At 55.9% G+C, this 15,840-nt stretch overlaps 1 protein-coding gene across 5 annotated transcripts in view; it reads left to right on the top strand.

Annotated features, from left to right (window-relative positions):
* PSTPIP1 (proline-serine-threonine phosphatase interacting protein 1) overlaps window positions 1-7,555 on the top strand; it is a 46,143-nt gene extending 38,588 nt beyond the window's left edge. For 3 of the 5 annotated variants that reach the window (XM_078079045.1, XM_036118656.2, XM_078079046.1), the window contains 7 exons: window positions 1,172-1,251; window positions 1,854-1,952; window positions 3,046-3,142; window positions 3,541-3,631; window positions 5,885-5,940; window positions 6,140-6,273; window positions 7,255-7,555. In XM_078079045.1, coding sequence (XP_077935171.1) covers window positions 1,172-1,251; window positions 1,854-1,952; window positions 3,046-3,142; window positions 3,541-3,631; window positions 5,885-5,940; window positions 6,140-6,273; window positions 7,255-7,386 — 689 coding nt within the window. In that variant the 3' untranslated portion in view covers window positions 7,387-7,555. The remainder of the gene's footprint in view (window positions 1-1,171; window positions 1,252-1,853; window positions 1,953-3,045; window positions 3,143-3,540; window positions 3,632-5,884; window positions 5,941-6,139; window positions 6,274-7,254) is intronic. The other 2 variants (XM_078079044.1, XM_078079042.1) reach the window with 2 other exon arrangements.
* Window positions 7,556-15,840: the final 8,285 nt, after the last annotated feature.

Genomic DNA, 15,840 nt, shown 5'->3' on the forward strand with positions numbered 1-15,840 from the left:
AGTCAGTTATGTATCCTGGACTTGAAAGTAGTGGTCTTATGTAGAAGGTGTCCTGTGGGGCCCAGTGCACAGTCCTTCCTGTTCACTAGAAGCAGGACTCCGGAGGGATCACCTGTGTGGGCTGCATATACCCTCCTGTTGTGGCTTGGCTGTGACTGGTGGGGAGGCTTGCTGGCTTGCTGGTGGGGAGGGCTGCTCAGCGACCAGCACAGTTAGCTAAGAGGGTTGGCTGTGACTGCTGAGGCTTGCTGGTGGGGGGGCTGCTCAGCGACCAGCACAGTTCGCTGAGAGGGTTGGCTGTGACTGCTGAGGCTTGCTGGTGGGTGAGGTCAGCCCCCACTGGTTCGGCCACACTGTTGCAACCCCCTTTTTAACAAATGAGGAAATTGAGACACAGAGAGGTTAAGTAATTTACCTAAGGTCACACAGCCAAGAAGTGGTGGTGACTGCATTTCAACCCAGGCTATCTGGCTCCAGAGCCCAGGACTTTCACAGCCCCGCCATCATGGGAGACAGACCCACTCACCTCTCTCATACACACACACAGCCTTCTCTAGGCCTCTTTCTCTTCTATCCTTCACCAGATGCCAGAACCCCCCTCCCCCAACACGCCTTGTCTCTGTTGGCACACCTCCTAGTCCAGAGAGCTCACCCCCACTCTCCCTGGAAATGCTCTCCCTTCTGCTCTGCCTCTCCCAGGACCCAGCTGCTCCCTTGGCTGGCAGATAGGTGTCCCTCAGATTTCTGGGAATGGAGGTCATGGCCAAGTCTGCTGGGTTCCATCTCCACAGCTCCCATGCTCCCCCTACCTCCTTCAGTGCTGCCTTCTCCAAGCCTCAGTTTCCCATCTAGAAAGTGTGAGAGGGTGGGACCCAGGGATGGCAAGAGGCCTGAACTCTGATCTTGAGGTATGGGCTCCACTGCAGCCCTGGGCAGCTCAGAGCACAGTGGGGAGTTAAGAGTCACCGCCAAAAGACCAGTACCAGAGTAGGTGGCCCTAACAGGCATTCAAATGTGGCACCAGAAGCCAGGGCAGGTCTCTCTGAGGGAGGAGGGGGCACTCCAAGGACCTGGAGGGCACTCGGTACAGGGGCACTGTGGGAGCAAAGGGGTGGAGGGTCGGGGAGGGTGTCTGGGCCTTGGCCTCCTTGAGGCCCACCTGTGCTTCCAGAGCGAGTGTACAAGCAGAACATTGAACAGTTGGAGAAGGTGCGGGGCGAGTGGGAGCAGGAACACCGGACCACTTGTGAGGTGAGTGACCTTGGGCATGGAGCCCTTTTCCCAGCTGCAAAATGGGAAAGATGTCCATCCCTCCAGCTGCTTCGTGGGGGAAAGCAAGGCAGTGACGGGAGGAAGGCCTCATTCCCTCATTCACCGGTCCACTCTCTCCCCAGTCCCAGCGCTGGGTCCCTGTCTCTGGGAGCTCACCATCTGGCTTTGTGCCCTGGGGCCCTTTGTTTTAGGCAGGCAGCCTTCACCCCTTTCTGCTGAGGGCAAAACTGAGGCTCAGACAAAACTCATAGCTTCTCTGGGTCCTGCTGGTGGACAAAGGCCTGGGAGACAGGCTTCAGGACGCCAGGTCCAGTGCTCCTCTTACAACACTCCCCAGGGCTTCTTCCAGTGTGTGGTGGAGCCCGGAGGGAGGGTGAGGGCATTCGGAGCCGGAAGCCTTAGGCACCGGCACAGAGGTGGGGGTGGGGAGCCCCAGGAAGGGTGTTTCCTCTGGACTCGGCAGAGCGGGGTGTAGCTAGTCAGCACCTCCTGAGGTGGGGATGCGTCGGGCAGGGCCCAGTCTGGCCTGGCCCCGCAAGCCCGTCCTCACTTCTCACTTCCATCCCGCCTCCACCTCCCAGGCCTTTCAGCTGCAAGAGTTTGACCGACTGACCATCCTTCGCAACTCCATGTGGGTGCACTGCAACCAGCTCTCCTTGCAGTGTGTCAAGGACGATGAGGTGGGGGGACTAAGGACAGGGAGGGCCAGAGAGTGAGCTGCGGTGGGGGTGTGAGGGGACGGCAGCCTGCAGACAACAGCATGCCCGGGTCCATCTGAGTCCATCAACAAACACCTCAGGGCTTAGCCTCTGCCCCTGGGGCCCCAAGGACAGGGGGCTCAGTATAGGGCCCTGGCCTCCCTACCTGGAAGACTGCCTTTGTGGTTGCCCTGGCATCTGCCTCTTTGCCCACCCCTGCCTCCAAGGTCCTCGGCTCTGCTCTCAGGGCCACAGAGCACCTGCCCCCTCTGCTGGGGTCGGGGAGGTCGGTGGACACTGCCTCTCAGAGGTTTGCAGAGATGCTGGAGGACGCTGGGCGGCTCTCCTCCACAGCTGGTGCTTGCAGGAGCCAAGGTCCAGTCCCTCCTCTGCCCCCCAGACTCTCTGGGGTATCCTGGCTCCCCTTACTGAACTCTACATGCCAGGAGTGTTGGGGTGGGGTCCCCCAGGACAGGGGGGCTGCCACTTCCACACCAGGGGCTCTGACCTCTGTTGATGCAGCCTGAGAGCCATGAGCTCTCTTTTGAGGTAGCTCGGACTCCCTCATGCCCACTGCTATTCCTTGCCTGACCCCTTCTGCCCATGGACTGTGGGGTTTGGGGGTTTTCCCCCCAAAATGACTTGAGCCCATGTGGTGCCTTCCTTATGGCAGAGGAAGGAGTGTGGGCTTTGGATCTTCTCAAATGAAATCCACTCTGGCTGCAATGAATTCTTGCTCTGTGACCTTGGGCAAGTCATTTTTCCTGTTTCCTTGTCTGTAAAATGGGGGAAAGCAGTGTCTCCTTCCGAGGACAGGAGTGAGGTAGGCCCCTTGCATAGGACCTTGCACACAGCAAGTGTTTAGGAACCAGGAGAAGCTGTCAGCTGGGGCTCTGACCCCTCATGCCACGGCCCCCAAATATAGGCACTGAGCTGTGCACACAAGGCCCGTGAGGAGGCTGGTGGGACAGGGGCTCCTGGCCAGAGTTCAGGCCTACTGAGGTGCAGGACTTGGACGAGGGTGGGCGTCAAGGTGAGGCCTGGTCCCTCAGCCTCTGCTCTTTCCCACCCCCAGCTCTATGAGGAGGTGCGGGTGACACTAGAAGGCTGCAGCGTGGAAGCCGACATCGACGGCTTTATCCATGCCAAGAGCACAGGCACCGAGCCCCCAGGTGAGGCCTGGCCCCAGCTCTCTGATCCTCCACTGCCAGGACGGGGCAGGGCAGCTCGCGGCTCCCTTCTGGGTGCAGGAGCCTTGGCTGGACCCAGAGGAGGGGTCGGGGACGGTGCAGTCCCCTGGCTGGGTCCCTGGCCTGCCGTCGCCTGAGGCAGAGGCCGCGCAGCGTTTAAGAATGCTACAACACTCAGAAGCGGGGGCAGAGATGGGGGGCCCTCTTAGAGCCCGTGAGAGAGACCCCTTCCCCAAGCCCGGAGGCAGCTGAGGGCCAGAATGGGAAGGTGGGGCCCGAGTCTGGGTCTCTGGACAGGGACAAGTTGAGGTATCAGGTGGCATAGGTCCTGCCTGCCCTGTCCTTGGCCACCCTGGGCCTCACTGGCTTGCTGCCCACAGCTCCGGTGCCCTACCAGAACTACTACGATCGGGAGGTCACCCCGTCATCTAGCAGCCCTGGCGTCCAGCCATCCTGCGGCATGATAAAGAGGTGAGGTGCCTGATGGGGCTGGGGAGGCGCCAGGAATTGGGTCCAGCCTTCCCACCTGCAAGTGGCTCTTCCACATGTACTTATCGAGCACCTACGGTGGGCCTGGTGCTGTGTTTAGGTCTTGGGCACTCTGGGGACAAGACAGACTCAATGTGGCTCATGACACCCGCAGCCCAAGTGTCCCAGACATTAAGCAAATCATCACAGCCCACTTACTCACCAGTGACTGTGCTCGGAGCTCCAGGGAGGCCCGAGGCTGGCTTCCGTGTCCCTTGGGCCCGGCTGCTAGCCTGGGTTGGTGCCCTGGACAGTCACGCTGCAGTGGTGGCACTCTCCGGCTGGGGCAGGATCAGGGCACAGGCGCAGGCCCGAGAGCCAGGACTCTTGGGAGAGTTCCCCGGGCTTCTCAGGGCCCCTTCTCTGGCCTGGCTGCAGAGGGCCCTCATACCACGCCTCACTGTGTCACCTGCACAAGTCACTGGCCTTTGCTAGGTAAGGAGCCCGTGAGTTGTTTGGGTCAGACTCAGAACCTAAGGACTCTCTTGGTTCAGGCCTTGGGTGACAACGGCGACAGCCCATTGAGAGCACCATGGCCTGCTCAGGGAGGTCTCCGGCAGCCAGGCTCCTGAGGGTCTGTGGGCCCTGTCGGTGGGGGTCTGACAGCATCTGTAGGTTTCATGTGGTGCCTGCGCCCCACTCCCATCCCGAGGCCCCTGTGACGCCCTCTCTCCATCCAACCTCCTGCTGAGGAAGGCCCTGCCTGCGGGTGGTAGGGAAGGATGAGGATGGGTGGATGGATCTCCCAGCCCTCCCAGCTTTTTCCTGAGGCCTCAGGAACCCCTGGAGCCTCCCCTGAGGACGCCTCTGGAGGCACAGCATGCCCCTCCGGGAAGCAGGACCCCAGGAGGAGGGCAGGCACACCCTCACCATCTCACCGTGTGGAATCGTGGGGGACTCGGGCCTCCCTGCAGCCCTGGGGAGGACCTCCAGCTCAACACACGTGGTCATTTAAACACCTGGACGGAAGAGCTCACCTGGGGTGATGTCAAGGAAGGACAGAAAGGGGTGCCTTCATGAGGACGAGGGAGAAGCCCCAGCGGCGGGAGGAGGCCTGGCCACTGGCGGGGCGGGCAGGGGCCACTGCAGGGGCCAGCTGGAAGGCAAGCACAGCTGGGGGGGGGCACAGGTACAGACGACTCTGGAGAAACGGGCAGTGGGGAGGGCCCACAGCGGCCTCCACGAGCTCTGCTCCTCCCAGCCACGGCTCTGCTGGCTTTACCGAGGGGCAGGACTGTGCCGTTGCTGTTGGAGCTGCGCAGCCTGAGGTCCGCCCGCGCCTGTCCCTGGGTCTCCAGCCTGGGCATGTGTGTCCACTCCGGGCCCTGGGCTTGTTTGTGGGGGTGCGGGTGTCACGGAACTTCCCCGCCCGTGGGAAAGGCCCCTCGTGCCCCACCGAGCCACACTCAGGGCCCCTTGGGGTCTGGCCCAGTCCCTATTCCAGTCTTGTCTCCCACCCCCCCGATGGGCCCACTCCACTCAGCAAACTCCTCTGCCCGTGCGGAGCTCTCCCTGCACGTCTGCTGCTCACTGGCCAGGACTTGCGCCATCTCTGCCTGGTGAAGCTCTTTCAGGACTTGGCTCGACCCTACCCAGAAGCCTTTCCTGAAGCTGGGAATAGCGTCAGCCTCTACTTGTGTAGCCCTCAGCTCTGCCTGCTTCGTGGGGTACCCACATCTGCCTCCCCACTGGTGCCCCCAGTGTCCGCCTCTTGCTTGTCCCGTTCTTTTATTCGACAACCCTCACGACTCCCGCTCGCCCAGGCCTGAGCCAGGCACGGGGGAAGGGGTGAATGACCGCGGCACCGCCTCGTGCGTACACAGGGGCCCGACGTCGCCTGGTCAGGGAGCGGCCGGGCTGGCCGGGTCACGGTGGAGCGCAGGGAGGAGGACTGGCTGGGCCCAGGCAGGTGGAGGCCCCAGCGGGGCATGACTGGGCTGCACTCCGAGGGGCAACGGCTTCACCAGTGGGGGAGGGTGGAGCAGGGGTCTAGGGGCACAGGGCCCTGGGAGCGGAGTGTGGAGGGTCCGCGAGGAGCAGGTGCAGGAGCAGGTGCCAAGGAGGCCCGGGAGGGTACGGCAGGGGAAGGCAAGGCCACTGGGACCACCCTTGGGGGAGCCCAGCCCTGGAGCTTTGAGGGCCCCCTGCCTCATCCCCCTCCCTCCAGGGCCCACCTGCTTTCCTTCTTGTCCCCAGGTTCTCTGGACTGCTGCACGGGAGTCCCAAGACTACATCATTGGCAGCTTCTGCAGGTGACTGGGGGTGACGCAGGGGCCACTAAACAACTGAGCCCAGGGGAAAGGAGAGGACTCCTATATGGCATGGATGGGTTGTCCAAATGCTTTTGTGGGGAGGCTGAGCCAAGTCTGGGGAAGCGCCACACCAGGGGGAGTCTCCAGGGATCACTGCCTTTGAAAGGAGTGGGCTCCAGGCCTCTCACACTGCTTTCAGCCTCCACAGAGACCCTGACCCCAACCCCCGAACAGAATGAGATTGTCTACTCTGCCATCGCAGTGAAGGAGGCGCCGGGCCCCCCAACCCTGCCAGCCCAGGGCTACAGGGTGCTCTATGACTACACGGCCCAGGTGAGGCCCTCACCCTCCTCTCCTCAGGAGGGCACAGGTATGCCCGAGTGCGGCCACACAGAGGCTCGTGCCCTGGGGTGTGCCGGCGTGTGCGCCCTCAGAACAGCACCCAGCACTTAGGAGTGGCTCGGTGTAGAGCTGCTGAGCAAACACTGATGAATGGGGACAAGGGCCTGTGTCTGCCTGGGTGTGCGTGCATGAGCAGGCACGCTGACAGACGCTGGGGCAACCTGCAGGAAAGGGTCTGAGGGTCAGTCTCTGTGCCCTCAGGTTGGGGCCGTGGGTGCCAAGAACAAGCCACAGCCAGAATGAGCCCCTCAGCTGGGCCCGGGTTGGTTTTCTGAGGTCCACAGGGAGAGGATGGGTCAGGGGGCCACAGGGCAGCTATGCTGAGATCCTCAAGAGTTCAGTCTGCTCCCTGCTTTGAGGTAAGGTTGCAGAGCCCCCTCAGTCCACCCGGATTGAAGGCTGCCATCCCCTCGGGGCTAAGTGGTCTGTGCAGACTCCCAAAGCCTGGTCCTTGGTTGGCAGGGGGACAGGCCAAGAGAATGAGAATGTGCTTGCACGACAGGGGCTAGCTCACCAGCACTGGGGAGGCTGTGTGCGGTGGGCCTGGGAATGTTTGGAGCATGGTGAGCACACCTGACCCTGGGCCTGGAGCAGAGCTGGGGGGGAGGGGGCGGCAGGGGGAAAGTGAGGGGAAGAAGCCCCAGGGTGAGGGAGGTCTACAATGACAAACCAGGGAGGGCAGGAGACTGAGTCCCACAGACACCCCAGACCCTACCTGTCTCCAAAGGCCACCCCAGCCCAGAGAGCAGCCTCATTCTGTGGCTCCAGGAGGCCAGGTGCAGCTCTGAGGACTGGGCCCACCTGGGAGACAAACTCGCATTTACTGCCTGGGGTGGGGGTGCCGACCACAGCCTACCCCCAGCCCCCCGAAGTGGCCCCTCCAGCCCAATGCACTTTCATTCTCTTGCCCAGAATTCCGACGAGCTGAGTATCTCTGCGGGAGACATCCTGGAAGTCATCCTGGAGGGGGAGGATGGCTGGTGGACAGTGGAACGGAATGGGCAGCGTGGCTTTGTCCCTGGTTCCTACCTGGAAAAGCTCTGAGGAAGGGGCAGCAGCCCCCACCTGGACCTGCCCTGCCCGTGAGGCCAGTGGTGCCCCCAATCACTGCCCTGGCCTTCCTGGGGCCCCAAGATGGAGCCTGCCTCCCAGAATGGATGCTGGCAGCTCCCTGAGCTGTCTCTCCCACAGGGAATAAAGGAGTGCATTTTTATTCCTTGGTCTGCAGGGGTCCCTTTCACTCTTCTGCCCCCGTGTCCAAGTGCCCCAACCAAGATGAGGCAAAGGAGTGAGGGGAGAAGTCTGGGGGGGGGGTGGGCAGAGCTTTCCTACTTCCAGTGTCCTCGCTGAGGCCCTGGCCAGGTCTGTCCCAAGGTCTGCTGGGGAGGGAGAAGAGCCCTGGCCCCAGTCTGGGAACTCCCAGACTGTGAGGGAGACACACTCACGCTCGGGCAAATGGGAGAAGGCCGCAGGGGTCGGGAGGACGGGGTAGGGCAATGAGAAGGGGCTCAGGAGTCCTGTGATGGGGGCACCAGGCTTTCTGGGAGCAGAGGGACTGAAAAGGGGCCTCGGAAGGGCAGCAGCAGACAGGGCACAGAGAAGAGCATCAGAGTGGGGTAAATCTGTGAGCACAGAGAGGAGGTGGGAACACCTAGAACCTTCTGGGGATGAGCCAAGCTCAGTCTGGGGAGGAAATAGGTGATGAGTCCACTGGAGGTGAAGGGGCCATGGTGCAAAGCCCAGGAGGACAGGCTTTGCACCTTGTGGGTGCAAGTGATCCTGTCTCCCAGACCCAGCTGAGGTGTAGGGAAGCCACTTCGGCCTGAGCCACTTCCTGTCAAACATGGCAAATCCCACCCAGGCAGGGGCTCCAGAGCCCATGCAGGCTGGCCCTGGGCCCTGAGGTGGCCACACTCGTCTTCTGTTCTCAATGCTCTCAGGCCTCTCTTTTTGGACCCAGGCCCCCAGAAACACAACTTCCAATGCTGGCCAAGGCCTGCCAAAGGCCTGCTCCAGCCACAGAAGGCTCCATCCTTGCCAAAGGCATCGGGAGTGGGTGTCAGGGAGAGAGCCAGTGCGCACTGGTGGCTCCTCAGTCCCGGGCCTCCCCCTCACGCACCTGTGGGAGCCCAACACTGTCAGCACAAGGGGCCAGACTGCAGGGGTGCAAGGGGCACAGGCCGTTCTCCTCTGCTGCGCACACCCTGAGAGATGCTGCTGGAGGGGGCTGCTGTCCCCTGAGGACCACCTTTCTCTCGGACTGGTAAGTTACTTCGCTTGCTCATTCATAAGCCTCTGTGGTCTGCCCCATATGAGAGCAAGCAAGAGGAGTAAAGTTTCAGTCCCTTGCTTTACTCAAGGAGCTCTTGACCCAGTCAAGGGACCAAACGGCCCAGAAAGTTAATGACAGTACATGAAATGTCCCGAGGTTGAGAGCAGTCACGAGACTTCTGAGAATAGGTGACCCAAGAAAAGCCAAGGAAACAGGAGGCTATTCCGAGAGAGGAATAATGGTTCCTTTCTGCTTCTGCCCGCCTCCAGTAGCCCACCATGGGCTGGGAGAGGGCTCACGTGTGTGATGGAGAAGGGGGTGAGGGTCAGCACTGGAATCCCCCGGGACCCAGGACTGGAAGAGACTCTGGGAGAATCTAATCTGACCTCCTGCACGATGCCCTGCCTGCCGCCCCTGGGCACTGAGCACCGGATACCGCTGCCGGTGTCAACATCTCTGGTGACAGGCAGCTCACAGCACCCTCGAAAGCCCACATGCCCAGGCAAATGGCAGCTGCCACGGTAGCAAAAATGAGGCCTCTGACCAAGCTCGGCACTAGGGAGGGCAAGGAGGGCACCATAAAGAGGGCCGCTCCCGTGGCCACTGCAGACTTCCAGCCGTGCCTCATCTTCCTCAGCTGAGCAAACAAGCTTGTGTGACTAAGCAAACTTGGTGCCTGGTGACCGAGGGGACGGGCTGTGTTCTTCTGGGAGGGAAAGTGCCTTTGGCTTGCAGCCTCTGCCCTGTCTCGGGTGTGGGTACCCCACAAGTCTATCAAGCAGTGAAAGGGTTGTGCTGCCGCCCAAGTACTACTCCTGCTGGGGCCGGGCACAGGTGGAAAGGCCCGAGGCGGCCCAGGGCAGGGGAGGCCCCTGGAAGGAGGGCTCCTGCTGGCCCTCCACTGGGTGTCACCCACCAGCGCTTCGACCATAGGGTGTGCGGCAGATGGGGTGGGGAAAGGCTTTGGGCTTCTGAGAAAAATCAGACTGAGGCTTAAATCCTTCTGAAAATGTCCTTTTCCCTTGTAAGGCATATCCTACTAGAGAACTGACCAATCGCCCCGACACATCTGATGTTTACGAACAGGGATGTTCGGAAAGAAAAATGTAATCTTGGGCTTGCTCTTATACTCCCTGAAGGAGAGAGAAGTCAGTGAATAAAGGCCTGACTATGAAAATTCTTGCCTGGGACAGCCACATACCAGACCTGACTGACCCTGTATTTGATAATGGGGGGCAGAAGGGTGTGAGACAAAGGGGTGCCTTCAAAGAGCTCACTCATTCCAGAGGGGGGACACAGACGCCATAATCCCTCTGACACAAGGCAGACAGCAAGCAGGGTGAGATGTGACCGGGAGGCCAGGCCCAAGCTGCCCAACACAGAGGTGATGGCGGCTTGTCTGGGAAGTGGCAATGCGGCTGGAGAGCAATTCTGGAAGGACGAGGGAAGCAGATCAACAGGACTTGGTAACTTACAGGCTGTGAGACAGGAGCGGGAAGAGTGGAAAAGAAGGAGGTGAGGAGCGACTTCTGAGCTAAGCCAGGCCTTGCGGACGGGCAGGTCCTCCTCAGGCCGAGCAGGAGGCAGAGAAGGGGCTAGCAGCAGGGACAAAGCCCGAGCAAGGTCCCGGAAGAGGAAGGGCAGCCAAGGAGACTGACCACCAGGGTCAGGTCATGTGTGGCAGCCAAGAGGGAAGAAAAAGAGTAAGTTAGGTATCAGTGCTTTATTTATTCCCTGAAAATACCCTGTCATCTTGATCGAGCATTCCATTCGACTGCAGAGATTTTAAAAAAAAACCTTTGGCCTAGATATTTATCATCATCTCTGACAGGTGCTGCAGTGTCTATGGGCCCCAGAGGGCGCTGGGTAATGAGTGTTAGATAACAGAGCCTGGGCTCCAGTCATTCAGGGAGCCAGAGAATGGAACTGAAAGCAACTCGTGGGTCATAATTCATCCCAGGGAAAAAACCCACAAATGAATCTAAGTCCGATTCATTGCCTCCACAGCATTCTCCACTCTGTGCACCAAGCAGGTCAGAACCTCAGTGGCTGTGAACCAATCGTGTGGACGGACAGCCCTCCCAGCAGAAGAAATGGTACCAGACAAAGGGGGGCTGGCATGTGTGTAACTGGACGTACAAATAACGGCAGCCCTCTCCCCGACGGAGGGCTGCTCGGACAGATGAAGCAGGGGACAGAAGAATGGCCAACATCAGGACGAAGCCAGGCTCAGGCTTCCCTGTGTGCTCATAGGCAAGTGATCATTTCTCTGGACCTCATTTTCATCATCAGTAATATGGGTGCAATAAGCCCCTTGTGTAAGTTGCTATCCCCATAAAGTTCAAATTAGATAAAGTGCTAATTAAAAGCCAGGGATGACCATTTTTAACGAAAAGGCCCACCTTCTCTGAATCTTGGCTATAACCAGCAACAACTTTGGGCTTGGCAGAATCACCCTCACAGCATGCCCTCTGGAGAGCTGCAGTTATATCAGTAAGTCCCTCCCAGAGGTGACAAGGAGCAAAGGGGAAGCAATCCACTATCTGGCCGAACTAGATGCACGGAGGCCCAACACCTAATTCCCACCACCTTCCCATAGCTATTCTCAGGCCCTGCAACCTCAGCACAGGGGACCCTGCTCCTCTGGCTGAACCAGGACGTCTGCCTAATTCCCATCCTGGCGTGTGAAGCAGCAGCACAAGCCCCGGACAAAACTGCCACCAGCAGGTGGGCACACCATCCTCCACATCCTCACAGGATTCTCGGGACCATGGGGCTGATGCGGCTTTCAAACTGTGCCCAGCAAACCCTGCTGGGGGCCAAAGGGAAGAGAGAGGCAGCCCCCGCTCCACCTCAAGCTCTACTTGTAGCGTTTCCGTCCCAGATAAGCAGAGGTTCTCAACCCTGGCTGCTCAGTGAAGTTACTAACAAGTCTTTTTAAAATGCTCATGCTTTGGTCCCACTTTGGACAGACTGAAACCAATTCTCTGCCAGTTGAGTTTGAGCATAAATATTTTAAACATCCTCCTGGTGATTCTACTATGCAGCCAGGGATGTGAACCTTTCTGGCTAATGGGCTCTTCAGCTTAAAAAAAGAAAACAAAGAAAACCATATTCTTATGGCACCATAGTGACTTATTTCAGATATTCAGTGCCCACTATGTGTCAGGTGCTAGGGATGCAAAGATACACACATTTCTTTTCTATCTTATTACTAGAATTGCCATATCTACTTTCCCGTCAGTGAGGAGAGAAGGAGAGAAGGACTCAGGAGAGAAGGACCTGTGTGTGAGGCCATTTCCTCACCACTACCAATGCACTCAGCACTGTCCAGGAAAGTATTCAGTAGGTAAACCTAGGGTGTTTCTACAAGGTCACGGACACCCTCAGGAGACCTCAGAGACACTGCAATAAAGAGCCACCCAGAAGATACAAACTGTTTTTAGGAACTACTTGGACGCTGGATACAAGATCAATGTATCCAAAGTGTAGGCTTCCTACACACCAACAATAACCAGTTAGGAAATATATCAGGAAGATTAGCGCGCACACACACAAATGCGCACGCGCGCACACACACACACACACACACACACACACACACACACACTAGCAACAGGCACTGAATTTCATAGAAAAATTTCCTAAGTAAACTTAGCCCTGTAAGGGGAAAGAACCCCACCGCCAACAACCTATCAAACTAGGCAGATGACTGAAACTGGAAATCCAACAGAAACAAATGACTGAAACATCTTTGAAAACATTCTGGGCCTAGCTACTAGTCAAAAAATACATATTCTTGTCTATCAGATTGGAAGAAAAATAAAGGCTGATAATACCCAAAGTGTCAACGAGGGTATAGGGAAATGCACATTTTCAATTGCTAGTGGGAATATAAACTGGAATAACCCAGAAAGGGCAAGTGGATGTAGCTATGAAAAACCTTTAATGTGACTTTTGGTCCAGAGTAAATCCACTACTAAGACTCCTTGAGTCCATATAAAAATGCACAACATGGGCGATGAATATGCTTTGGAACCAGAGAGAGGAGGTGGTTGCACAACACTGTGAATGTGCTAAATGCCACTGAACTGTGTGCTTTAAAATGGTTAATTTTATGCTATGTGAATTTCACCTCAATAAAAAGATTAAAAAAAAAAAAGAAATGCCTCACAGTATGTGTATGGAAGTGTTCACTGCAGCAAGGCTGGATTCAATCTGAACGTCCACCCACTGTACGCTAGTTAAGCATGATACTAATATATCCATGCAGCTAACAACAACGTCAGAATTCTACATTCTGATACAGAGCACATACTATGTTGTGATGAAGAAAAAAGACCTTGTAGAACAGAATTCATATACTAGCGAAAAGCAAAACTAAACCCCACCACCAAATCTGGTTTTATGTATGTAAAGTCTGGAAGGATACACACCATCCTACACTTGTCTACCTGTGGGTACTTTTTTCTTTACAGATGTCTGTTATGGTTTACATTTTTTAAAGCACTGTTACTTTTGTTTAAAAAAAAAGGGGGGGGAACAATTTTAAAAGAGTAAGACAAGCTCTTATTCTTAGGATGAGAGGCAAAGACACCCTGGTAGTAATGAGCACAGCTAGAGCCAGGGACCAAGGCTCCTCAGAAACTGATTCCAGGGCTGGGCACCAGGGGTATGACGAGAAGAGCCTGGAACATCTTATTAAGTCAGAAATTACAAAAGTGTTCAATAAAAATGTCAGGACACAGAAAGCAGCTTGAAGAGGCTCCCACTGGCCAAATCTGGAACTATTTGAGAACCAAAAACAAAACACAAAAGGAAAATAAGGAATTCTAAACCACCGAAAAAAATGGGAATCCATCAGTCCATAGCAAATATAAATAGATATATAAAATAACTGGGGGAGAAGGGAGGGAGGAACAGGATATTTAAATATTTAGTCTTATAGTAGTATGTCTCCAGAAATCGTCTGAGTTGGAAGGGATAAAACAGTAACTATAAACTTGCGAGTAGAAACCACCCTAACCAAGTGTGCCAAACTCGCCCTTCCTCTCCCTTCCTTGCCATGCTGGGACGTTCCTCTTCCACCAGCTGGCCAAAAGGGACCTGTAAAGAGGATGGCCAGGCTAGACGAGACTGTGTTTCGGTCAGGCATGGGTGCCAGCAGCATCCTCCACGCCGCCAGCGCTCCGCTCTCCTGGCTCGGGGCTGGGCACCTCGGGGAGTTTATCCTACAGCACAGGGCAGGCGGCGCTCCTGTCAGGGGTCCGACCCTCAGATTTGCAGGGCCCTGCTCTGAGGACAGTTCCTTGTCCTCTCTTCCATGACCCTCGGGGTGGGAGCTGTTTCCTACTAAGCTGCTCTAGGGCCTTTTTTTTTTTTTTAACCCCCTTTTACTAGTTAACCAATCTTTACCACAGTAAGCAACTGTTTCTGTCATTTCTTGTTTACATTTTCCCCTCATTGGACCCTGAATGATACATCAGGTGATCAAAATGAACAGCCCCATGACAGGGCAGATGACACTGTGTGCTCCTGATGTCACACCCTGAGAGGACACATGACACGGGTAGTGCTCCAACCACCTGGAATGCAAAACCTAATCTAATCAAGAGGGAACATCCGATAAACCCAAAATGAGTAGCAGCATTTAAAAGGGACTTTATTCTTCCAAAATGTCAATGTCGTAAGTGACAAAGCTATGGCAACGTTCCAGATTAAAGGAGACCAAAGAGACAGGACAGCTAACTATTAACACCGGTCCTTGACTGGATCCAGAACTGGAGGGGAAATGGTATAAAGGACGTTGTGAGGTCAACGGAAACACGAATGGTGGGTTTAAGTATTGTGTTAAGTGTTCTCAATTAGAATATCCTTATCCTTAGGAAATCCCCACCAAAGTATTAAAGGCCATGATACTGGTACAGGGACAGCACACGCAAGAACACGAGTGACAGGTTAAGCAGGGCAAAATGTGAATAGGTGAGTCTAAATGAAGGGTTTGGGGGCCTTGTATGTATAATTCTTATTCTTGTAATTTTTCTGTAACTTTGAAATTACTTCCATATAAAATTAACTTTCAAAGAAAAGGCAACAGGATAGGGGTAGTGGTTCTCAGCCTTCACTGCTCTCTGGAAGCTCCCAAGGGCCCAGGCACCTGTAGTTCCCAAAGTTCTCTAGGTGATTCCAATGTGCAGACAACAGTGGGGAAAGTGGCACAGCCTGAGGGCTCATCCATTAAATTCAGACCTAAAAAGTGGCTCTTTTGCCCTCTGAAGAATAAGCACTGGGGACCAGAGTCTCAGGGTAATACAAACTCCTAGTCCACCATTAAAAGGGAGGAAGCTGCTCTTTCACCAGGCAGAGAGGAATGAGTAAAGGGGTGTGTGGAATTAGCGTCTTGGGCAAGTTCAAAGACTAGGCTAGCAACTGGCACATTTTCCCAAAGCAATTTCCTACTCTAGAGGCTCAGTTCTGCCATGCAGAAAACATCAGTCCAGATATTGCTCACCCCAGCTCTAATCTGTTACGGGGCAGCCACAGAATGGTACAACAGAAAACCAGAAAGGGGAGGAAAAGAGACAGGACTAGGGGGAGAAGGCACTAGTGAAAGTCGTGAGGACAAGCAAAGCATCCCTGCCTGCTGTGCAACCTGTAGGGACAGGAGGGGGGATGGGTCAGGGGACCTAGCAAACCACCTGTAGTTCTCAGAAGCCATGAATGTTTTAGTTAACTTCCGCTTCGTGAATAGGAGTTAGTTCTTACCCCTCTCTCAACACCTCCACTTTCAGGCAGGACAGACCTGCATAATTTCCCCCAAACGGACTGATCCAAAACAGAATGTGAACCCATACCCCTAGATGTGGTCCTTACTTGCTCCCTAGCTCTATTCCTAATTCTGTTTCCTCAGCCGACTGAGCCAGAAACCTGGGCCTCATGCTAGACTCCTTCCTCTCCCTTCTCTCTGTCCCACATGCAACCAGTGATGGAATTCCACCATCCCCCTCCCCACTGCCACCAACCACTCTTCTGCTCTCCCCTAAACCACTACACCCCCCTCACTGAAGCCCAGTCAAGTCCCTCCAATCATCCTCCCTACCGCAGGCACAGGGACATCCACAACACGTCCACTGGCACCACACATGGCTGCCTCCACCTTCCAGGGACACTGGACCTCCACAGAATGTAGTGGGACACCCTAGAGGACTTGTGCTTTGCCACTTCAA

The sequence above is a fragment of the Halichoerus grypus genome, chromosome 8 (assembly GCF_964656455.1).
Source record: "Halichoerus grypus chromosome 8, mHalGry1.hap1.1, whole genome shotgun sequence".
Classification (NCBI taxonomy): domain Eukaryota; kingdom Metazoa; phylum Chordata; class Mammalia; order Carnivora; family Phocidae; genus Halichoerus; species Halichoerus grypus.